Source organism: Trachurus japonicus, chromosome 21, assembly GCF_045865225.1.
Source record: "Trachurus japonicus isolate A0001 chromosome 21, Traja_1.0".
Lineage (NCBI taxonomy): Eukaryota > Metazoa > Chordata > Actinopteri > Carangiformes > Carangidae > Trachurus > Trachurus japonicus.
In genome coordinates, this window is record NC_140927.1 from 25,298,449 (window position 1) to 25,324,258 (window position 25,810).

Consider the following 25,810-nt stretch of genomic DNA (forward strand, 5'->3'; position numbering starts at 1 on the left):
TAACTGTTAAATCATGAATAATGAGCAGATGAAACATAATCGTTCACTGCAGCACAGACATCTAGATCCTCAGCATCAATGCAGCGGATGAGAGGAAGCTCAGCAGTGATGCCCACACACTTTTTTTCCTAACTTATAGATTAAATAAACCACAGTTCATGCACTTATTGTTTAATACGTATGTGGTGTTGCTATAACTTGTACCAAACCAAATTATCTTAATCCTCTAAATACAACTTCTTTTTTTTTTTACCCCCAATTAAAAACTGAGTTAAGGAGCTTCAGTCCAACTAATCATCCCTCTGACTGCACATCTACTTGTTCAATAATAATAATAATTAGCACATTCAACACATTGTAATTTGCAAAAAATAACAGCTGATGACATAACATCCCTCCTCCAAGAACTAACTCACTGACACAGATAATTAGAAAGAGCCAGAGAAAAATGAAATGAAGCAGGAGGTATGAAAGGAGAGGCTCCCCGTGGCTGGAAGAGAGGGAGCAGGGGGAAAAAAAAAGAAAAAGAAAAAGAAAAAATGAAGTAGGCGTCGTCTCAAAAATGAAAGATATTTGCGTCAAACTGGGCTGAAGATTGGCAGCGCTCTATTCTTATCCCATCAGTTCTCAGCTCTGCACAGCGAGAAACAAAGAGTGTGCGGTTCACGGGTGATTATAATGAGACGGCAAAGTCCTGAGATCTGAGATAGAAAGAACAAGTCACCGAGGGGAGGAATGAAAAGTGGAGGTTACAGTGTGGAGCAGACACAAAGTGGAAGAGTTTCACTTTTCTGTTTCTTCCTCCAAAATGCTCTTGAATAAGAGTTAAAGAGGTTCATAATCGATCAGATGAAAAAAACAGAAGACTTGAATCAGATTTGTTTTAATGCTTTACCCAAAGAGCTGAGTGCACGTTCAGCTTCTTCCTTCATCGCCCTGACTCCGACTGATAATCTGAGCCCAATGACTCACGTTAAATAATCATCCACATCCAGTATCTTCTTCTGAACAATAACATTTCTGCATACATTATTATGTAATCCTGTTGTAGTGTGACGTAGTGGTGGGTTCAAGAGTTTATCCCCGAGATGAAAAACAAATCAGTGAATTGGAAATCATAATTTTACATTTATTTTTATCGTTTCCTCATCCTATTAAGTTCAGTCTCTCGCATCTTCTTATAAAAGGAAACTAATTAGGGTCACAAGAGTTTGTATTATGGGTAATAATGGTGTGTGGAGTACATGATATCAAAGCAGTGTGCTGCACTCCCTAAAAATATACATAACATGCAAAAGCAGCCCCACTCCTCCACCCACTAACTGAATCAGAGCCCATAAACCACCACACATGATGATTTTGCATCTTTTTCTGTGACATTTTGCAGAAAACAAAAGGTGGCATTCATAGACAGGCTGTCTGACTCACAACAAACCCTCACAGGAAGGTTACATCCATTATTAGATTTGGGTATTGAGCTGTTTAGCTTCACTAATATGACTATTTTCAAGTGAAATGTTGTAAGAACTGTAAGTACTTAAACTATGATCAGGAAGTTCCTACTTTTAACTCAGCTCTCTGAAATGATAACTGATCTGTCCTGAACATTTGTGGCCCAGGTCTCATTTGCATTCAGGGTCCATGTCTCCGTCTAACAGAGTGTGTGTCTCTGGCTCCCTCCTGTGGATGAACACGTTAATGAAGGAGCATCAGGAGCTGAGCTCTTGAGTCCTGTGAGTCCTGTGAGTACAGGTGGAGGCCGAGAGATGTTGCTGCTCCTGTTCGTTCCACTGTTTCTCAACATGTGGAAGAACAAACAGCAGCAGAAATGAGAAAGCATGTGCATGTGAAAAACTCAAAAGTTAGTTGCAGACCAAAGCTCGACACCATCAGTGTCGGGATCGAGCAGAACACAAAAAAACAAAAAAAAAACAAAAAAAACAGAACATCCATCCATAACACCCCTCCCTCCCTCCCTCTCTCGCTGCCATCGATATAAAATTTCCCCCCCATGCCCTCTGCACGTCTTTGACTCTTCACGCTCTGCAACTTCCTTTATCTTCACAGCTTCCTGGGTGATTAATGAGCAGTGTGGAGATAGACAGAGGAAGAGAGTGATAAGCCGGGGGGGCGGAGGGGGAATCGGGCGGTGGTGGTGGTGGGGTGAGGGGGGTTTGACAATAAAGGGAAACTCAACTGTGGCAAATAAAGTTGCTGTCAAAAGCACTAATGTTTCTGCAAACTCTGAAAGAACAAATATGCACACACACACACACACACACTTTGGTGACACATGCATCTGATACGCACACGATGTCAGGACCAGTAATTGCATGAACTCAACCGGAACAACAGGGGATTTTTTTTTTTAAAGATGAATCATCTTAGTTGTTGTGTTTGTTTGTTTTTTTCTATCAAATTCTTCTCTGTAAATCTCATTGTAATCACTTTGTTGCTCTGAATGTCACAGTTTCAGCAGGTGGCGCTCTTTCCTCTGTCTGTTCAGCCATGTTGGCTGAGAAATAACAACCTACAAACTACTTATTGTATAAAGACAAATTACCTGGAGGTGGAAACTGTTTTGAAGCATGATAAATATATATCACACCTCGCCTTCAGAATAAAAGCACGGGATAATAAGTAGATTAAAAATAAGATTTAAGGTAAGATAGTACATTATTTATGTAATGTTTCATATGGGACAGTTTATGATATGTTTACTGCTCTGATTCTAAGTCTGTGATCAATTTCATACAGAATGGGCTCTATATTACATTTGTTTTATGTTGTTTTTTATGGTTTAACATCCTAATATTGCACTCTTTACCGGTTTTTATATCCCTTTACCTCCATACCCTTTTTCCTTTTCCTTTCCTTTCTGTTTTCATTGCAACTTTTATTATCTTTATTCTTATTTTCTCCTCATATAAGGCAAGGCAAGGCAAGGCATCTTTATTTATATAGCGCATTTCATACCAAGGCAACTCAATGTGCTTTACATAAAGACAAAACATTAAAAAAAGAAGCATAAGACAGAATAAAAACAAACAAAACACTAAAAACAGAGTTAAAAGCAAGAGCAAATAAAAGAAAATAGATCAAGTTTTAAGTTCTCAGCTATAAGCACGTGAAAAGAGAAATGTTTTTAACCTGGATTTAAAAGTGCTGACAGTTGGGGCTGATTTCAGTTCTGCTGGTAGTTTGTTCCAGTTGTTGCAGCATCACAGCTAAATGCTGCTTCACCATGTCTGGTCTGAACTCTGAGCTCCACTATCTGACCTGAGTCAGTAGATCTCAGAGCTCTACTGGGTTTATACTCTACTAACATGTCTTTCATGTATTCTGGACCTAAACCATTCAGTGATTTGTAAACCAGTAGCAGAACTTTAAAATCTATTCTGTAGCTGACTGGGAGCCAATGTAAGGTCTTAAGAACCGGGGTGATGTGATCTGATCTCTTTGTTCTGGTTAAAACTTGAGCTGCAGCGTTCTGAATGAGCTGCAGCTGTTTGAGTCCAGTCAGAAGACCGTTACAGTAGTCTAGTCTACTGGAGATAAAACCATGAATCAGCTTCTCCTGATCAGTTTGGGACATAAAACCCTTAATTCTGGATATGTTCTTAAGTTGATAAAAGGCTGATTTGGTGACTGATTTGATATGGCTGTTGAAGGTCAGACCTGAGTCTATCAGCACGCCAAGGTTTCGGACATGGTCTTTAGTTTCTAAAGACAGTGACTCAAGGTGTTTACTGACAGCAACCCTCTTCTCTTTATTTCCAAAAACAATGACCTCAGTTTGTTCTTGATTTAACTGAAGGAAATTTTGGCTCATCCAATTTTTGACTTGCTCTAAACAGTGACATAATGACTCTATTGGACTGCAGTCATCTGGAGACAGTGCAAGATATATCTGTGTGTCATCTGCATAACTATGATAGTTGACATTAGAGTTCTGTAGAATTTGACCCAAAGGCAGCATATACAGGTTAAACAGAAGGGGTCCAAGGACTGACCCCTGAGGAACTCCACATGTCATAGCCACTCGATCGGATTGATAACTACCAATGGTCACAAAATAACTCTGTTCCTCTAAGTAGGACCTGAACCATTTTAGGACTGTCCCGCTGAGTCCTGCCCAGGTTTCCAACCTGTCCAGCAGTATACTGTGATCCACAGTGTCAAACGCAGCACTGAGATCCAACAGGACCAGAACTGACACCTTGCCTGAGTCAGTGTTCAACCTTATGTCATTTAACACTCTAATAAGAGCTGTTTCTGTACTGTGGTGAGGTCGGAAGCCTGACTGAAATTTGTCAAAGAGTCCACTGGAGTTCAAGAAGTTGCTGAGTTGATTAAAAACCACTTTCTCAACGATCTTGGCTATAAAGAGAAGATTTGAGATGGGTCTGTAGTTGGTTAAAATGGTAGTATCCAATGTTCTCTTTTTTAAGAGCGGCTTGATGGCAGCTACTTTCAGGGGTTTAGAAAACGTGCCTGATTGAAGTGAGCAATTTATTATTTGCTGCAGATCTGTTTGGACAGAGCTTATAATAGTTTTAAAAAAGTCAGATGGTATTGTGTCAAGACAACATGTCGATGTTTTAAGATGCTGAACTGTTTCTTCTAAGGTTTTTTGGTCAACTGTATTAAACTCTGACATTACAGTTGATTTATTCCTAGGTGATTTTAGGGATTGCATCATTGTATTATTTTGCTGATTTGTGTTGATATTTAGCCTTATGGATTAGATTTTTTCATTGAAGAAGTAAGCAAATTCATTGCATTTTTCTGTGGAAAAGAGTTCTGAAGCTATCTCTTTTGGGGGGGTTGTAAGCTTATCAACCATAGCAAACAGAGCACGAGTGTTGTTGATGTTCTTATTAATCATTTCAGTAAAGTGTTGCTGTCTAGCCTTGAATAACCCATGGTTAAAATTACAAAGACTTTGTTTGTAGAGGTCATGGTGGATTTGAAGTTTAGTTTTTCTCCATTTACACTCAGCTTTCCTGCATTCTGTTTTCAGAGCCTTTACCATCAAAGTGTTAATATAAAAGCACTTTGATCTGTATTTCACATTATGAAAGGTGCTATATAAAGTTTAAACGTTTAAAATGATCGTAGTATTCATACTATTACATCTTTTTATCCAAAGTGATTCACAAGATGTGTGTTTAAGTTCCCTCAGACTGAGAGTTTGATGTTATCATGAGCCGTAGATGCATCTTTTCCAAACAATTAACCACTGTCACTAATGTCCAGTTACTAATAGTAACAAATGTTCTCACTACGTCTACATGTATGCATACAGTTCTTTGTGTATGCATACGTGTACTGTCTATAAACAGGATTCACTGGTCTTAATAATGTGACTGATCAGTGTACTGTACTTCATGCAGTAATCATGAGAGACAGAGAGATATCTTAACTTTCTGTCCACTGGATCCCACAATTCCCATAATACATCTTGACAGCAGGATCTCTCTCTCTCTCTCTGCTTTATGCATCTTTCAAACTCCATGACCCCAGGCTGGAAACGCAGGGTCTCTGTTATAAATGCATAGTGTCTCCAGCTCAAACTGAGATAACCCTGATGAGAAAACATTGTTTTCCACAAACTCCCCATCATGAGTAAACCTAAACTTGATAAAAGGGAGCGTTAAAGAGAAATGAAAAACTTATAGAGAACTGTGTGTGTGTGTGTGTGTGTGTGTGTGTGTGTGTGTGTGTGGCCTGACCTTCCTCACTGTCTGCCCAATAATAGATTCAGCTAGAGAGGTGGGTGGATGGATGATATGGATATAAAGAAAAACAATGGTGCGTGTGTATGTGTGTGTGTGTGACTCAAATGTGAGAGTATCCATTCTGTGAGTGAGTCAGTGTTTACAGGGTCGGCTCAGCAGGGAGAGCCACAGTACGTAAATAAAAATGATTCTCGGTGTGGTCACATCGCTGCTGTTCCTTCACATCTAATTCAGCCCACGAGAGGGTGAAGTTAGGACGATGGGAGCCTCTCTCTTTCTCTCTCTTTAGCTCTTTTCTTGTTTTGTTTTTTCTTCTTTTACTACCCAGCTGGCAGCAGAGGACCAGCAGTTTGTTGTGGTACCTGCTTCACTTCAGCCGCCCACATGTTGCTTTTGTGTCTCTGAGTGCTCCCGGGAGTCTCTCAGGGACACGAGGCGATGCCAGAGAGGCGGCGTGTGCCATGTAGGCTCCATCGCTCCTGCTTATCAGGACTGCAGATGAAAGGATTATGGGTATTAACAATGTGGCGGGTTCATCATCACCAAACGAGAGCCGAGATGAGATGTTGACAATAGAGTCACCTGGCTGCGGCGCTCTCATAACACCGGCAAAGCGTGATAGAGACACTATAGAGCAAAGATGGGTGGGACACGTGTAACAATTGGGACTTTCTTTAAAAAAAAAAATCTTCCTCACCATCCTCTTCATCTCCTTGGAGATCTGGTTCCCACCCAGATGGTTGTAGAAGGGACGGTCGGTCCAGTGGCCGCTGTTGTGGGTCACAGAGTTGGTCCTCTGTCGGTTCATTTTGGCGATCATCGCCTTCTCCTCTTTCTGTGGAAGACACAGAAATGCAGGTCAGAGTATATTCACTATATGACGACAAAGAAAATGAGAATAGACAGAAATAAATACACTTTTTCTTGTTTGGTTTTGTAGCAGCCAGTTCAGCATACACTGCCTCTAATGGGGTGTGATGTTTTTTTTATATGCACCGTTTAACAAAAACACTTTCAAACTCCAGCTTAGTTTATTTGACAGTCAGTTACTTTTATGTTTCTCAAAAAGACAAATAGTTGAGCTGCATCCAAGCAAGAAACTCTGGGGCTGAAATAATGAAGTAAGATCAGTTCCTCAACTGGCCACTAGAGGACGCCTCCAAAACTGAGTCATGCACTTTCAGGTTTTACAGCAGAAATAAACAGTCTGGTACAAAAAGTGGTTTTGGTGTCTGTAGCAGCTAATTTGTCCTTTTTGTATAAAACTCACCCATTCTGATTTTATTAAGGCTTTAAGTTTAGCAAAATTGAGGGTGTTTGAGGCTGCTTTTAGTGAGATGGGTGATCCCCGATTCCCTGCCTCTTTGGGATTAACCAGGATTTAGGAGGGGCCGGGCACTGCCAAGGTGATGGCAGCGCAGCAGCCCGCTCTGAGCTCCAGAAATCTATCGGATGTCACGGAGGCTACGTCCATCTTTATTTACAGTCCGTGTTTGTAAATTATAATGCAAAGATGTACATATTAAACTCTGTCTGTAGGTGGTTGGCTTCACATTATTCAGCTCAAGTCTTTACTGATGCAGACGACAATTTAATCAAAGCTTCTAATGATCAGTCTGACTTTCTATTTTTTGTAACCGTGATAACTAAAAAGCCTGTTGTTGCAGTCTCATCTCCAGAACAGCCATTACTTTTATTTTTATCTACCTATTTTCACCATTGAACAAGCAGTCAAATCCAAGACACCAGCAGCAGCGAGCATAGATCATCATCAGCTGCAGTGTTGTTGTGTATATACGATAAAATCTACAGCAGAAAATGCACCAGGAGATAATCCCCTCCCACTGCAGACATCAACATTAAACATCTATTTACTCGTCAAACTGTGAGAGGCAGTAAATAAAAGCATCACACTGTAACACTGTTTTTGTTTGCTCTGGAAATGCAATCTCTTTTTGCTTATTTTAAGACAGCATATTGTCTCTAGGGTGTTTTTTTTTCCTTTTTTTCTTTTCAAAAAATAGGAATATAAAAAGTAACCACAGTAATTAGATTATACAATCTTCCTTCTGTCTCACAGCATGAGCAGCAAAGTGAGAGGAAGATATCACTTCACATGACATGCTATCTATAATCACAGCTTGTGATAGTGCTGGAGGACAGAGACAGCTGATAAAAGGAGTACAGTCATAAACAAACTGGAGCTCATGCAGCGAAGCAGAGATGAACTCCTCTCTCCAACGCACTTTTGCATGTGACAGAATCGCGCTTTATAAACAATGATATGTGCAACAGTTAACACTGTGTTTTTTCAAGCCTTAAAGCAGATACATCAGGCCCGAGGCAGCAGATTAGACCTTGCGAGACAATAAATGGTGAAGCTACAGGAAGTCTGCAGAACAAATGGTATTTTTAGAAAATCATTTTACCTAGGAATTAAGAGTTCTGTTTTTTATTTTCATTTTTTATCCAGCTTTAACCGGCTGTTCATTTTAAACAGATACGTTTGAGGCTTTTTAAAGGTACAATCATTCACTTAAAAACCATGCCTCAAAATAGGCATTTTAGCATCTTTAATCATGTTTTCTTTGACGTGTTGATCCATAACAAGATATTTTTGTGGTTTTGAGAGCCAAAAACCATCTAAATTTAGTTTTACATCTAATCTCTCAGACTTCTCACAACAGGTTGGTCTCAGCCAATCAGAGGAGAGGAGGATCTAAGCCTCTCTTCTGATTGGCTGGCTGTTAAAATTGGATGATAGATTCAGGTGGGTGGTGCTTGTTTCTTTGTGACATCACAAAGTTACAGGAAGTCATGATTTTAGGGCTCAGTTTCTGAATACGGGCCGTGCGCTCTATATCTCTGTAAACTGAGGTTTTGATACTTTCATAGTATTGATATAGAACCTAGAGCTGATCTATAATTCAGAAAATATATAGGTTGAAATTTCATTTTATACAACATGGCACCTTTAATACATTCTTGGCACGCTTAAATCCAACCAAAAACAACTCTTATATCTACTATACAGCACCTGCCCAAGTATGTTACTTGACGTTTGCTGCAGCTTTAAATAATATGCCCTTATTACGGTATATATCCTTTATATGTGAGCATATATTCGGACAAAGGCAAGGACTGTACCCTTTTCTGACTGCAGCCCACAATGAGGTAGGTTTCTATGTTGTTCTTCTTCAGCCAGGCGTTTCTATCTCCCCCTGCTCCCGGCTCCACGTCATAGTCACCATTCAGATAATTCATAGTGGCCTTAGTGATGTGAATACGCCTGAAATGAGAACAACTCACATCAGCATCAGCAGTAAACACAGTTTTAATAAAAACACACTGGTTTATGGTTGGTTTGAGTGTGGAGATACATACCCAGCTTGGCCCCCTGCCTCCATCTGATTGGCTAATGTGACGTCATTGGACCAGACATCAAACTGCCACTTCCTGAGTCCCAGCACCCCGCAGTGCACCCTGCCGCTGTGGATACCCACTCGCATGTTCACATTTACCCCAGTTACCTCCCGTACCAGCCTGCAAGAGACACCACAACAGTCAGTCAAAGTATCTTTCATCAACATCATCCCTGCGCTGTTGAGCTGGATCTTCTTCCTTTCCATTTCCATTTTTGGATGGACCACAACAGCAGGGCCAGTCCTATGACCTTGAATATCTCTGACTGACTGGTCATAATAATTGGTCGACAAAATGCCATGTGACTGAGTTGGAGTTTCAAAATGAACTGGTGCAAACTGGTTCTGTTAGGGTTAGCACAAAAAGCACATTTGATGCTAGATTCAGAGACTGGACCACGACAGGAGAGCTTCTTTATATGTAAAACTTTGGTCAGGAAAAAAGGGTTCATTTCTAATTTCCTCTGTTTGATATGAAAAAGACTCTGATATTCTCATCTCAATGTTACTACATTATGCATTAATATAGTCCTTCAAATTAAAAGCTCTCTTCAGTGGAAAAAGCACAGTGATTTGAGTTGTGCATTGTCTTTTCCAGTTATTTCTGTTTCTGTTGTTTATGTGCTAATCACATGATCTACTAGTTTCTTTAGCTTAGCAGTTACCAGTGGCCTACTTGGTCTGTAGAAATAATGATACATGTAATTAGAGCAGGAAGATCCTTTGCCACTGTGCTGGACAAGTGGAGAGAAGAGCTTCCATTATCATTACAGTACATTACTCCGAGCCCCACTGGTAACTTACGAGATGGCCTCTATCATGTCCATGCCCATCTCCACACAGCAGTGGGCGTGGTCGGCCCTGGCCTCTGGCAGCCCAGACACACAGTAGTAGCAGTCTCCCAGGATCTTGATCCGCAGACAGTGGTTCTCCTGTCAGAGAGGAGGAACAACAACTTACTGGAAATATACAGCAGCTCATACATTGAATTTACAACACGTGTGTCAGAGGATCATAATGACTTCACTTTTACATTTCTTCCCTTGAGGGGCTGTACAGCTTGTTCTGTTTACACACCAGAAATTCATTCATGCTTAAATACTAGTAGTGACTTAGTAGTGTGGAGGAACCTGTGGACCTGGGCTTTTTGTATGTACATGTGCTAATATGTTTGTTTGTTTGTGTCAGCGTTTGTCTATTGAGGAATATTGTATGTAACGCTCTAAACAAACCACAACCATGTAGCTAAAACCAATTTTAGCACTTAGCAGTCCACCAAAGTAGAAAAAAATGTATTAAATATAAGAATTGTCTAGCAGCATTAAAACTAAATGCCACACCATTAAAATAATACAGCAGATTGGCTGCAGGTAGCTGAATTCCTCCCAGAAATAACCTAAGGTCGCTCCTATATGAACTCCAAGATGAAACAATTCAGTGTTTAATCCATTTGCTGTATGTTGCCATTGTATTTTTTTTTCCTCCTCCTCAAACATCTTGTTCTTCCAAGAAGAATTGGTAATATGACCAACCTCATGATCTGTTGTATGAAGTGAAAAGAAACGCCATTGTGTGATTAATTCTCCACAGTTTGCATTTTGCAACTTGGCTCAATTTATTTTATTCAGCAAAAGTAAAAGTTTTCAAGTAAAAGGTTTCAGCTCATGACTTTTTTAAGATGTTTGGTGCAGTTCCTATATGTGTACGATTTTCTTCTTTCCATAGAAACCAGAAGTTTTCCAGGAACACGTCCTTAAACTACAACAAAGTTTCCAATCTACAATATGTGATAAAATATTGAAGCAATAAAACAATTTCAGAGGTGAACAGGCTTTTGAACCTACAGCTTCCTAATCACTCTGCATATTAACAATTGATTAAAAATGTCTAATCTCAGAGCTGCTGCTCAGTTTATCTCTCAGCTCGTCCTCCATTGCTGTTCTACTTTATCTGCACATAAAGATACCAGCAGAGGTGAGTACACGATTTGTTTTTCAGCCTCATCCCCAAACCTCCTCCACTGAGACGAGAAAACACACACAGCCAAGACAATAACTGCATTTTAGTATAGATTTTACACATTAGCCTGAGAACTGAAAGAACTCTTAGCAGAGTGTGAGTTGACCATAAAATGGTTTGTGTATTTGTGTGCATGTGTGTGTTTGTTTGTGTGTGTGTGCGTGTGTGTCCGTAAGGCTCGGGAGAACACTGTGTCTCATGATAGCCACCTGAGTATCTCTCCAGCACATGGCTCTGGGAAAATACAAAAAGACCCACTGTGTGAAGAGCATAGACGGAGTGTGTGTGTGTGTGTGTGTGTGTGTGTGTGTGTGTGTGTGTGTGTGTGTGTGTGTGTGTGTGTGTGTGTGTGTGTGTGCGCTCGTGCATCTGGCATGGACATAAAAGCGTCAGTAGCAACGTTTCTGGTTTATAATGCCATTATGCCTGTTTCACACATAAATATTGATTAGCACATCGTTTCACCTTTCACAAACAAATTACATACATCCAGCCGTGGCTGGACAAACAGTGAAGCTTCTGGATAAAGAAACTATCAATATTCATGAATGTGCTGCTTATGAAGCTGGGATATTGGATATTGGAAATGAGTTGCAGACACGTGAGGCTGCAGGATATTGATGGCAGACGGAGAATAGAAGTCTTGGAGCTGCCCTCTAAACCCTGGAAATCTGTGCAAATGTCTGTTTTAATGTAATCATCAGATGATGTATGTATTTCATAAGTCCATTTTTTTCATTCTAAGACACCTCCCAAATGCTACAATTGATGCAAATGGAGGAGTTTTATCTGTACTTTTGAATTTAGTACAAAACCGCACTGAAACAAGGATTAAATGCAGAGGACAAAGGTCACATATGAGGTTGAAAATGCATCTTTCTCCTCTGTTTGAGTTTTACATGCATCATCTTTAGCCAGGCTAAAGTTAAACTAGTCTCAAAATACTGGTGCCCACTCATTTAGGCTTGTGACTCATAAAAACAAAGGTTTATTTACAGGCTGTGGCCACTTCACCCACAGAATGACCTTCAAAAAAATATTCAAAACACAAATGTTATACTTTTCTTTTTCACCAGCGTTTTAACCATCTTGTGACCTCTGGTTTACCTTGTGACCCCTCATGATCTCAACCAGCTGTGATATGGTTTTGGTCGATACAGACAAATACGTCACAGCCTCAGAGCTGGCTCAGGTTTGAACAAACAGACGCTCAACAAAGACAACAGTCCACACTGGCTGCATCTGCCGACTTCCTTCCTTATATAAAAATAATGCTGATTACTCCCCTGACAGATTGAAATCATATCATGAAATATTTAGCACTATATTACCAGTGTTTTAATAATAGATCACACTCTCAGACAGCTGTGGTGGTGCAAAAATCCAACAGCTAAAGGCTTTATCTGCTCCTGCTGACAAGTTTCATGACAGCCCCTCCTCCTCCTCTACTCTCTACCCTGTTAACACTCGAGGTCGAGTCCTTCTTCACTGCTCCTCAGACTTAGAGTTAGGGTTGTGCATTTCTGTGCACGTTCAGGAAGTGATCAGGCTGCAGGTTTTATCTGAGCATGAAACAGTAACACGAAAGACGAGCCTTGAAACAAGGACATTGTGCACGATGGAAAGAGTTCTCGTCGCTACACTGTGATGACCACAGACAGGTGCACTCATGAGAGTGGTGCCACGGCTCTGCACACACACAGTCAGCTTCACATGCCGCTGCAGCCACAGGTTAAATAAACATCAAACCACAGGAAAAGCAGGTGAGTTTGTGACCTTTCTCGATCTGTCACAACCTACAGGATGTGCACTTCACTCAGATACCAGAGGAAGGGAGAACATAGACACATATGCTCAGACTTATCTGACCTCAAACTAAAGTTACACACAAATATAACTGCAGATGCTTTCAAGGAACCCAGTGTAACTCAGTATCCCACAGTTATCTTAGGAAACTAGCCCACATTCTTAATAGGGCTCTTTGACTTTTGGACTCCACTAAACAAACATCATTCCCTCTAAAAAAGAAAGTTAAAACACATCAAATAGGAGCTATGCTAGATATATCTGAAAAATATAAGCATGGTTTGTGAGCATGACTTATAATATACATCAATATGCTGTGTCCTTACCGCTGCCAGCTTGTCAAAACGGGCGAAAAGTTCATTGAGCGTCATCACCAACTCCTGCGCTGTGCACTGAGATGCCAGACTGGTGAAACCCTCAATGTCTGCAAATAAGATGCTGCAGGAAAAAAACAAAAACAGGAGACACAATTAAACCATAATATTATAACAATTATAATATCATAGTAAAATAAAATCAGTGTTGGACTTGATTTTTTTGATTTGGACCATAACACATCTGGAGATGCACCAACACATACAGTAGACCATGTGTCACACTTTTATTATGTAGTAAACAGGTTAAATTATGATTTGCATAATAAATGTTGAGATATTTTTGTAATTTTATAATCTTTTTTTTTTTATAATTTAATTACAGACTTATTAGTGTTGTTTTATACGTAGACCATGATAACAACAACAACAAAGAAAAACAACCGTATCACTGAACCTGCACACAAACAAGTATAAGCGAAGACTGAACATTAATAAATAAAGAATCCATCCACTTTGTTTTGTATTGACCTTTATTCAAATTTCTCACTGCTGAATAAACTCTGCCCACGGCTCATACTGTGAAACTGAGTTTGAACTTGCTGCACTGGGAGCTGTGGTGTTGGATCCACTTGCTGCTTAGATGCACAACTATCTAGAGGAATTTGAAGTTTAACTTACTCTTTCTAAACTTTTCAGTCAGACCTTGATTTTAAACTTTGTTAGTCAAGACTCAGCAGCAGCAGCAGCAGCAGCTCACTGCAAACTGTGTTTAAAGAGGAACTAAGCAGGATTTTCCCGTGGCTATGCTACATTTAAAAGCTCTGGAGTAATTGTGACAACTATAACTATAGTGTAGGCCTACATGACTTGTGACTTGTTACAGGGAGAATGGAGGCTCTCTGCCTTCACCTGGCGTCTCATGGCTGAAAACCAAACTTGCAACATCAGTACTTGGTCGCCGCCCCGGTGTCCCAGCTCTCGTTTCTGCAGACCGCGACACAAACATGCTCCGTAACCCACAATCTTTTGATTATGACGGTTAAAACTACACAAATACACACGTCGTAACATTGTTTATGTTATCTACCGCTCCATGTATTGATTTTTCGCCGGCTTCGTTGTAAACAAATGCATATGGCCAGGCGGAGGGTTAGCAAAACAGAGGAAAAGTGACCAGCCTTGCATATTTCCTCTTTAAACCTTGATATTGATACCAATGGAGTGGGTGGACTGAACCATCACTTCTCCATCTTCTTTCTGTCTGATGTGACGCACCAGAAAAAGAAAGTCCTGGTTTCTCCTTCTGACACATACACCCAGAAAAGCTCTTATGAATCTTCAGTGAGTTTTAATGCAGTAAATTGCCAGGTGGGTGACTGAATGACTGTGGTCAAGATGTACCTGAAGCCACTGATGGAGGCGACAGGTTTGTGACTGCGAAACAGCTTTTTAGAGTCACAACTAAATGTTAACAAGTACTTGATGTAGCGTTTGTGCTAATGAGTTCTTGACCTGACAAAATGGCATGGAGGGATTATGAGTGAGTGTGTGACGGAGAGAGAAAGTGAGACGTCTGTGAGAACGAGGTAAACTGATACAGCAAATGTCCTGTTGTGGGTCTCAGCGGGCTGAATCCATCTCTCTCAGACAGAAACAAGGAGCAGGGGCCCGGCCGGCGGGCAGAGACAGTAATAGTCTGAGCAGCAGCTGTAGGAGACAGTCGGGTCGGCCACAAGAACACTCACAGATAAAACCCACAAGCGAGCTCGTCATGAATGGCCCGAGTTGTTTTGTGTGGCATCGTAACTTCGTCCCGTCTCGCGGTTCACATTTGCTTTCTTCAATAATAAGCATATTTATTCTCCGCTCGCTGATTTCCTCTCAGGCTGAAACATGTGATGAGCTTCATACATCTCATAACTCAGAAGGGAAGACCGTGCCCTCTGTCCTCTGCGTAGAAGTGAATCTCCCTGCAGCAACTCTCCCTGACAATAACTCACAGGCTCGACTCCTTGTGGGATCCCCTGTCATCAAATGAACATGAAATATCCCATGAAAGAAAATCCACCTTCAAACTTCATCTCATTTACTCTACTGGCTTCTAACTACTGACCTCATCAGTCATCAGTATGAGCTTGACAAGGAAAATTATAACGGCGGAGGATGAACTCTGTTTATACTGTCGAACTCAGGGGTCTCCACCCCCATTAAAAACACTCTCACTGACCTCCAAACCAAATATAATCACATGTAACCAAGTATCAAAGTCCGAAACTCACACTTTGTTGCAAAAAAAACAAAAAAAGTGTAAATTTTTCTGTCAAAAATCTGGGTCGTGATTCAATTAAACCTTAACACACAGACACGGACATGAAAACACAACCCACAAATAAACCTCCACCATATCCAGTCATACATAACAAACTTAAAACAGACTTAAAATAGCTAATTCAGTATATCTAATTTTCCAAAATGGAAACAAACATGAGCTAAAAATTAAAATTAAAATAAAATTAAAAAAACTCTGAGCTTCAAACAAAGCCCACAGCTGAACTCTTGTTAATCCATATTTCCGGTTTCTTGGAATAGTTTAGTTTATGTCACAGTTGCTGTCATACAGTACGTCGCCTACTGCAGCGTATCACATATAAACAACCATGACAGTGCAACTCATCTGACTGACAACTGAAAAATAGCTACTGTGTGTTTGATTTCATTGCATTGGGAGTGGAGCAGATTCCGTTGCGTAAAGTTCGTACTGTGCATCCATTTGTAAAGACTGTATCCGCTTGGGTGAGACCACAATGTGCAGAAAAACAGTGGACAAACTGGATTGACTCATTGTATCAAAAAAGGGAAGTTTTAATGCTATATAGATACAAATAGGTTTCTTCTACCAGTTTGTGCAAGCCCCAAACAGCAAAGACAGCATCATTATTCACTGTTAGCCACATTAGCTTTATTGCAGCGCTTCCATCCAACAGGTTATGACTAAAGAGGTGGGAAAACTGGCATTAAAAGTGAGAACCTCTTGCATTATGTCAATGGAGAACTGTGTTAGTTGAGGCGAAAACAGGCCATCAGCTGATCCGTGTCAGCTGACTCGTCCAATCATACACACGTTATCATAATCTGACCGTACACACTCTCTCTCTCTCTCTCTCTCTTTGCAGATTATTCACACCACTGCAGCTCTTACATACAGTAGTACAGTAGTAAACATCCATAGTTACCAGCAACGGCTCCGACGGCGTGACTCACATTCAATCTATAAAAACATGTGTCGCTACTGTGTTTCCGAGCGCTGAGGTATGAGTCAGACTTTTTGACACAAACTGCAGCAATCAAGTGTCAAGGGTTTTTAAAAGTGGCCTGGCTTAATTGGTGGCTGTTGATGAGTGGGCCAAGCGACAATAACTGATTCCTCTTTGTTTGCCAGAACAAAGCACTTTTACTTCCACAGCTCCACCGACTAAAAAAAAAAAACCTCTGGAAACCGGCCCAACCTCTCACAGGTGGAAACCAGATGATGGCACCAGCCCAGTGAAACGTTTACCGACGTAACTTCATCACAGAAAACATTATTTAATCAGACTGCACCTTTATCCAGCAACACAGGACCGAGCAGCGTTGTTGCTATTTGTGTTTGTGAAGCAGGATGTTGCAACAGTTTCCTGACTATCCATCCATTGGTTTGACCAATTATCTTATTAGGGCGGTCACCAAAAACATGCACATGCCACTTTTAATATCTCATAAGATTACAGGTTGATGGTTTATTGAGTTTGTGAGACGTTTGTATGTTAATTCTGTTGCTCTCTTGTGTGGTAATGAATGATTAAACCTTGAATCTTGAATCTAAGTCTCAGCGGCTGAGACAAGACCCCCGGGAAGAAGAAGAAAAAGAAGAGGAGGAGGAGAAAACGATGAATAAACAAAAGGTTTGAGACCAAACAAGCTCACATGAAGCTCACAGGGTAGGTGCCTGCTGCTCCACAGCCAAGAACAGGGGGTGTTTGTACAGTATGTGTGGGCAGGACTATACGCATGATAAAACTGAGCTACACTCCGACTTATTTTAGGCTGTTACCGGCTTCACAGAGTTTTTTTTTTTCCTCCCTTGGCTGCCCACATGTCAAGAGCAGCGACGAGTCCTAATGAACTTGGGCTTCAAGATTCCTAAATTTACTCAATTTGAAGAGGATTAAGAGTCCCCACTCTGGGGCACTCGTTTCTGGGAATAATTGATTGTTTTCTGTGAAGTGTTGCATGGGAGGTCGAGTGAAACCAGACACTTGTGGTTTGGTGGGTTCAAGCTCAGAAACAGGTCCACCGCTCATCTGGGCAGAAGTAGTGATGATGATGGTGAAGGTAGCCAAGTGAAGAGTGCTTTCATCCACTCATTTTAACACATACATCTACAAAATGCCTTTCTTTCCCAATAAGAAATGAAACTAACTGTACTGAGCATTACTGTGTTACTTAGACATCAACACTGTTTAATGCAGTTAGAAGACTTTTTATTTATGGGATAAAGGTAAATTAAATTTTCCTACATCATCAAAATCAACCTCGAGGCAAAAAAATACTGTGAGACTGTACTGGTGTAGCGATCATTGCCATGGCTACTAAAACAATGGTCATGGCTTCATTAGGTTTAGGCACTAAAATCACTTGATTATGGTTAAAGCTCATGATTACACTCCTGCATATTTAAACATGTTTCATGTGGGAATCAAACCCCAAATCTGCTGGTGTAAAGTCTTTGGACTTTGTTGAGCTAAAATAAACTCTAAAACCAAACTCGCATCACAAACCCTTTCCACAGAAGAAGATTAAAATATTTAAATGCATCTATTTACAGCGTTAGAAAAGACTAGATGATCCGATTCTGTCTCAGAGTCTATTTTTAGTCCGATACATGATGCTGAGATTTTCTGATGGATTATCGATGCCTCCACATGGTGCAACCGCAGCGCCACTTCCCACATCAGAGGCGACAGCACAGAAAGAGGATATACATACATAAAATACCTGGGGTCTTTATAAGTCCCATTTATTAGTTACGGTGGTGATGAGTCACTTGTTAAATCCCGAGGATTTTTGCTTTTTTTAAGCGACAGTGACTGCAGAAGAGATCCTGAACTGGAAGAACCTGTATGTTTGCAAGAGAAGACGTCAAGAGTTTGTTTTTGTTTTTTTTCTTTTAAATTTTGCATCCGATGAAAAAATAAAACTGCAACACGAGGGTTAAAGCTGCTTTCATGTAATTTTTGTCCATCTTTAAATGAGAATTGATAGCACCACAGACATGAAAGTGTTTCAAATGATACAGTAACCACACACAGTAGGTTTCAAGAATAAGATGAATGCCTTAGAGATAAATATGTGACTCTGTGTTTGGTCTCAGATCAGTTTATATTTTAGGTTTCAGGACAAAGAGAGCCTTCAGTGATGAATTCAACTGCAACCGAGGACCCAGAGGCCGGAGAAACAAACGCTTCCAGGATTTTGGATGCTGATGGTTTTTCGAGTGAAAAGATGTGACAAAGACAAACGCAGCAGCAAATAGATATTAAAACAGAGCTGTCCTTAAAAATGTTTGGACAAAATGAAACTATAATTATGGCATGGCCCAACCAGTGACTCTAATGGGCTCTACTTCTTTGGTTTTCCATTAATTTTCCAAAGGTTCTGGACTGGTATGTGACACTTTTGGCATCATTGGCGAGTTTCCCAGCATCATAATTGTGTGAGACTGAATAAATCTGTCATTTTCTAAAACAGCCAAATGACTACACAGGGCTCAGTGCAGCCTGTTACATTTCCATTAGTTACTGTGCTGCTGTATACGTAGAAACCTGCAAAATCACAGCAAACCCTGTTAAGGAGGTGTAGATAGATACTTCTCTATTTGGTCTATTTCCATCCGATAGCTTCCATGTGTTTCACATTTGAAGATTTGCATGAACTCAGTGCAGTAATGATGCCACACCGAGGAGCCACTATCTGCAGAACAGAAAAACAAGTGCCTGGTGCCAAAAGCGAGGTGAGTTGGTGGCCCTGCAGCATGTGGTGCAACAAAACTGGAAAGTCAGTTTTTACACTATACAGCTTGTAAAATGCTTTACTTGTTTGGTCAGTTAAGAAAATATCTCTTTTTTATTAAGGATGTTTCACCTCTTACTCTTTAATAAGATCTGTCATCATTTCCCGCTGCAGCGTGTTGGAGATCTACCCACACATGTACTTCTTATTATTATCATGTCAGTTTGTGTCTGGATTTTCACTTCCTGTTGTAGGAAGTTGGACTGAATACAGTACATCCAAAGTTTATTATGAGATGGGAGTGTGTCAGCACATGATGCAACTACTGTCCATTTCTCGTTGTTACAGTAAGTGTGTGTACTTAGAGTATATCAGTAAGTTTTCTTTCAGTCAGATTAATGTTGTTATCTTGTCATGTTTTTTTTTTTGCACAGTCACTGGAGTATATGCACGCATCATTTCACTGCAATGATTTTGTATTATTGTATGGGACAATCTATGTGAATGTTGAATCTTTAGATCCAATTCAATAAAATATAACTCAGCAAAAGGTTGTTTTTTTTTTAACTTAAAAATCAGCTAAAAACATGCCATAAACATTTGCGCAGAGTCACTGCTGCAAAATCTGTTCTGGGTCAAATCTCAGCTGAACCAAAGCTGTGCGGCGCTGGCACGGCCTGACCCTGTGATCCCCCCTCTCGTCTGGCACTAACGCTGCCACTGGCCAGCTGCCTTTTATCTGCCCCCAGCTGCTCAGCTCCACAGCTCTGCTGGTGGCTCGCTAACCTCAGCCAGGAAAACACACACACACACACACACACACAAAGTCTCTTCCGTCCTTTTAATCGCTGCTTGGCTCAGACTTTTTTTCTCTGCTTTTCTTCCTTTGTCTCCAACGTCATCATGACATTCAACACCGTCTATCCATCATCCTTTCCACAACTGTCTTCATTTCCTGCCCCCTTTTCTTTCTCTCTCACCTTGGTCTCTCCATCTCTTTCAGTTTCTTGGCCAACCTCGTCGCAGCCACCTAATGAGCTCGTTCTCTGCTCACTGCCACAAACAAAACACAAAGTGTGTATTCACTCTGTGCCATCGTACAGTTTGTATCTGGACGTCAAGTCGAGTTTCATTTCATCTGCTAATAACAGGTGACAGATCACACTTTGCCGCTATAAAAAGGAACATTTAACCCACGTTAGATAACCAGACTTTGCTAAACTTGTGTATAAAGGCGGCTGGAGCGTCAGCTGATTCCTAAGTCGTCTGTGTGTGTGTGTGTTTGTGTGTATGTGTGTCCTGCATGCGTTGTTGCCGTCTGCTCACCAAGGACAGATTCTCAGGCCCGGCTCCAACCTCATCAGCAGAAAGGCCTTATGTAACACACACACACACGCACATGGGTTAACTGCATTACACACACTAAAACCATGTGTGTGTTTGCTGGACAGTGTCAGTTCTTGTCCCTACTTCAATTAGAACATGGAGAACAAAGGTAAGTTCAGTCCCTCTAATTTATGCAATGTTCTTTCCATGTCTCTCTCTGCAGGGTGCTGCTGCCCTACATAACAGCAAGCAACAACAAAAAAGCCACAGACACGGCGTGTTCTTTTTAAGAATATTTCTTGAACACTCGCAGGGCGGCCCCGGCAGCATCAAAACATCCGCCCCAAAGCTCCCTCTTGCATAATACCTTAGTCAGCTCACATTTTGGCCACAGGACACGACTTTACTCCAGAGGACAAATGGAAGTGAGCTGCCACAGTCTCAGGGCAAGGTGAGCAAAGAAATAAAATAAAACAAAATAAAAAAAAAATGCTCTTGTTGGGTAACGCGACTTTAAACAAGTACCAAGTCAGCGAGGTAGCAGGGAATGAAAATGTGTATAAATATTCATTCAGAATCAGGAATATTAAGAAATCTACACTGATGCCTTTTTTTCCCTACATGCATTGTTGCTGCTGATGCCCGGGGAGAGTGCACTGCACACAGATGTCGAGTGCAGCAGAGCTGTGGACCGGAGACTTAAAATCAGCCAAATTAAGGTTTGACACTTGAGTAAGACTTAATTCCCCCTGAAAGACTCGACTCCTTGAGGACAACTTGACTTTATGACTCCACAGCTTTTTAAAGCAGAAACGTCCCTGCTCTTGTGAGTTAACCTCACACGGTCCTGAAAAAAAAAGCTGAGGAAAATAAGTGAGATCTCAGAGTGAGATTAATATTCATTGCACATTTAATTATGAGGCCTTGAAAGGACTCGGTGTCAGCTGTGCTAACAGGTCTGTGAAGCCTCAGTTTTACTCTCACACCATGGATATGAGCTGTTTTCATTCATACTTCACTTGGAGTCTGTTTGGAGAATATCTACTGTAGCTCCATGTATGTGCAGGAGTGACCTTAACTATACTGTAGTTTAAAGGGATACTTCACCCAAAATCAATAATTCACCAATTGTCTACTCACCGCCATGCCAAGGAAGGGTTTGGAGAACTTTCTGAGTTATGAAAACACTTTTGGAGTTCCAGGGGGGGTCCGGCTGGCAACAGATTTTCATATAATGGCGGCGGTGTCCTGTCCTGAAGCTGCCACATTAAAAAGTTGCTCAGAAAAAAATAATTGGATCTCTGTTTTTAGCCTTGTTGTAGTAGCAGCTCCCAGTGGCTCCGTTCATGTTTGTTCGCATGCGTGAGATTTGCTGCGAGATGTTCGTTCGTCGTTGTAAACCGTTGGATGTTTGATGTAAACACGGTAGAACATCTCGCAGCGAATCTCGCACAGCCACTGGGAGCTACTGCTACAACAAGGTTAAAAACAGAGATCAAATTAAGTTTTTCCCAACAAATTCATTTTTTCCAAACAAGTTTTTCATGTAGCGGCTTCAGGACACTTGGGTCAGTACAGACGAGCAGTATGGAGGTATCTGGATGTTTCATAGTGTGTGTTTTGGACGATTCAAAAGTGAGCTCTATCCACCGCCATTATATGTAAATCCGTTGCCAGCCGGACCCCCCCTGGAACTACAAAAGTGTTTTGATGAATCTGAAAGTTCTCCGAACCCTTCATTGGTATGATGGTTAGTAGAAAATTGGTGAATTATTGATTTTGGGTGAAGTATCCCTTTAAATGATAATGATCATTACAGTTCCTCGAACCACTCTACTTCCTGTTTTTAAATGCTCAGGACTCAATTAATTCAATAACTCAATTATCAGACGGATGAACAGAAACATACAGACTCCATACATGTCCAGCAACGAGCTCCAGCTCCTCATCGCTCCACCTTCCTCTGTTTTCCCTCTCACTCTCCAGTCGGAGCAGTGGGAGCTGTCACTTCTCTTCCTGTTGTTACTCGGACTCTCAGCAGAGCCCCAATTACCAAAAGCCACTGCTCGCTCCCCGACAGGCCTCGTCACACCTGGTTAGCTCGCCATTAACCACACACTCATGACCACGGAGCAGAAACTAGCCAAGCAGAGCAGATGTTACAACTCCAGTGAAGCTCCAGTGGAACAAACTACAAGTCCTCCTTTTTCTTTTCTCACTTTTTGTTTGCTGTAACATTTTCTTTTAGTTCTGTAAAGGGCAAGTTGTGTTGGGGATTAGTTGCAGCTGCAACCAACATGACATTCTTGGCATTTGCCTCTTGATTGCAGACAACACAACTGCATTGTTGCAACAGCTGAACGCCTGTTTTGTGTGTGTGTGTGTGTGTGTGTGTGTGTGTGTGTGTGTGTGTGTGTGTGTGTGTGTGTGTGTGTGTTGTGCACACTCATTCATATGTTCTCATGTGGCTCTGTGCACATTGGTTTCAGTGACATTAACTTATATCACATGTCCCAGATCCTTCCTAATTTCTCACCATCACCCACTCAAAAAACACACACACAAAACGAACCTCCATCCCACTCGTACTGAACTCTTAAACTTAGAGAAATAAAAAGAGTAATTCCTGATAAAAAATCATCTTAATAGAAATGAAAAGACCTTTGTGTTCGACGGCTGCAAGTACGTGACCTGATGCTGTAACCCCCCGAGGATTAAAACAGGACACATCAAAGTGATAAAGGGCTTCAATAGCACCTATTGTGTATGGAGGTTTTGGCTGCCACCTGACTATGACAGCTACAGGCCATTGAAACTCTCACTCTGCACCCTACACACACACACACACACACACACACTGCCAGTTCATCAGCATCACCTTGATGCAGTCTCCTCCTCCACCACAAGGTGGTGCAAATCCTAACCACACTTTTCTCCAGCTGCATCTCTCCTGTGGGGGTTACACACTCACCGCACGCAGCAAAGCCACAACAGCGCGCTCGCTCAATTAAGATAACACAACAACTCTGCGTCACTGAAACTGTAACGACCCTGGACGAGAGACTAGAGACTGTGAATGTGAAGGATGAAGACGAGAAGGTCATCATCAACGACCAGAGAGAGAGAGAGAGAGAGATCAAAGGGGCCATTCACATCAGACACCAAAGACCATCTCATCTTTAAACAGAGTCAGTGTCATTATCTCTCTCTCTACACCACCTATCATCACATGATGCTAATTCCAGACGTCCACATCAAAAGCAAGAGGAAACAGCAAGCAGCTACTGAGGTGTCCATTCATCCAGTCCATTACAAACTATGTTGGACCATCAGAGCGCTCAGAGAAGAAGGATGTCGCACACCGTCTTCAGCTAGATATGCAAAGACAGGTCAAAAAGGATAAGTGTTTTCTGAGACTGTAAATAAAGCTTTATGTGTGGACACTGCTGCTGGAGCAACACTACTACACACAGTGACAGGAGCTTGTACAATGTTTATGTTTCTTCCCTAAATCGATGATCAGGAGTGAAACAGGGAAATAACATGAACACTTCTCCATCAGAGCCAATTATGTCCATTCAGTTCAGTGCATTAGTTAAGTGTTAGTAAGTACAGTTTGTAAATCACAGCTCACATCATCTAGAAGCTCTTCTTCCAGGGATGAGGCCACAGCCTGACAATATCAGGAGGAGAGAGAAGCTACGACAAAGAGAAGCACTTGGCGACTCCCCAACAGAACCAGACTCAGGGTCGTAGCTACCGCACTGTGAATGTGAAGAGTTTCAGTTTTCTGAAAGCATCAAATCTGCTATCAAATAATACTGAACTGAATTCATTCATGCTGATTATTATGGAACTGAACATTGGGAGAAAGAAAGAATGAGGTGTTGTGCAGACACCTGACCATGGTTTTCAATGTTAGCATGTGTATACTATAAGTTGTTCTTAAAGATTTCTAATGAAGATAAATCCCTTCAAATGAACACAATATTTTGGTTTAGATAAATATAGTTTTAAAAAAAAAGATTTTATATTCATATTATTTCAGTTTTCAGTGTACAGTACTTTCATATCATTACTAACACTCTCTAATGATTACTGACACTGTACACTATGTGGGAGACAGGTGAAAAAAAACTGGGAAAATACCATGCAGCCAGTTGTCATGGCAACGCCTGCACTACTTCTCCCTCCTCCTCCTCCTCCTCCTCTGCCCCTGTCTGTGGGTGGGCTGTACCGTTCAGGATTAACCTGGATTAAATCGTGGTTTATTTTACAGTTCTGTTTTATTTCTGTTTGGCACCAAAAATCTCAAACTTAAATCTAAAAGTCAACAGATTTTAATTTTTAAAACACAACAACAAATAAGATCGTTTCGCTCATCGTGGAAACGGACGTCACTGAACGTCACTGAACAGATCAGAATCAGCTGAGAGAGTGTGTTTGTTGCCGATAAGGAGAATTAAACTGACTTTGATGCGCATTATTACAGCAGGTCCAAATTTCCTGTTTGACCTACAGCAGAGTTCAGAGCTCTGGCTTTCCTAAAAACTCAACATCATCTCATTTCTCATTTCATTTATTAATAATAATAATAATATTAATAGAAGATGAAATTACAGACACAGTTAGATATAGGGATAAAGGTGTTGGGTCGCATGCGGCCCGGGGCATTCGGGGTCGGAAGGGTTAGGGGTTAGGGTTTTTTTTTATTTTTTTATTTTACTTACCAACTTTATCATCTTTGTCTTTGCTCATAATAAAGTTTTTGTGTATTCTGTAATTTTGTCTATTTATTTCTATGATTATTATTTTTTACTTATTATTGAAGACCACTAGTCATACTCCCAAGCACACACACACCTCACTGCAGGCGGCCCCAGTTCGAATCCTGCATCGAGCCCCCCTGCCTCCCATTTCCTGTCTCTCTCTCAACTCTCCTGTCCATTAAATGCAAAAAAGCCCCCAAAAATATACTTAAAAAAAAAAAAAGATAATCTCATTTCACCCACTGTGTAAATGTCAGGATGTTGTGAGTTCAGATTACTTCAGATTTCTTTGACGTCGTTCAAATTAATCTCAAAACGCAGCTTTAAAGACTGTTGTGTTGCATAAAGGAGAAATATTCTAC

At 41.0% G+C, this 25,810-nt stretch overlaps 1 protein-coding gene across 2 annotated transcripts in view; it reads right to left on the reverse strand.

Annotated features, from left to right (window-relative positions):
• The window catches only part of adcy5 (adenylate cyclase 5), an 88,986-nt gene that overhangs the window by 19,162 nt on the left and 44,014 nt on the right, over nt 1–25,810 (reverse strand). For both annotated transcript variants that reach the window (XM_085764854.1, XM_085764853.1), the window contains exons 4-8: nt 13,315–13,426; nt 9,968–10,095; nt 9,126–9,284; nt 8,889–9,030; nt 6,439–6,576 (exon numbers count right to left, since the gene is read on the reverse strand). In XM_085764854.1, the coding sequence (XP_085620980.1) occupies nt 6,439–6,576; nt 8,889–9,030; nt 9,126–9,284; nt 9,968–10,095; nt 13,315–13,426 (679 nt within the window). The remainder of the gene's footprint in view (nt 1–6,438; nt 6,577–8,888; nt 9,031–9,125; nt 9,285–9,967; nt 10,096–13,314; nt 13,427–25,810) is intronic.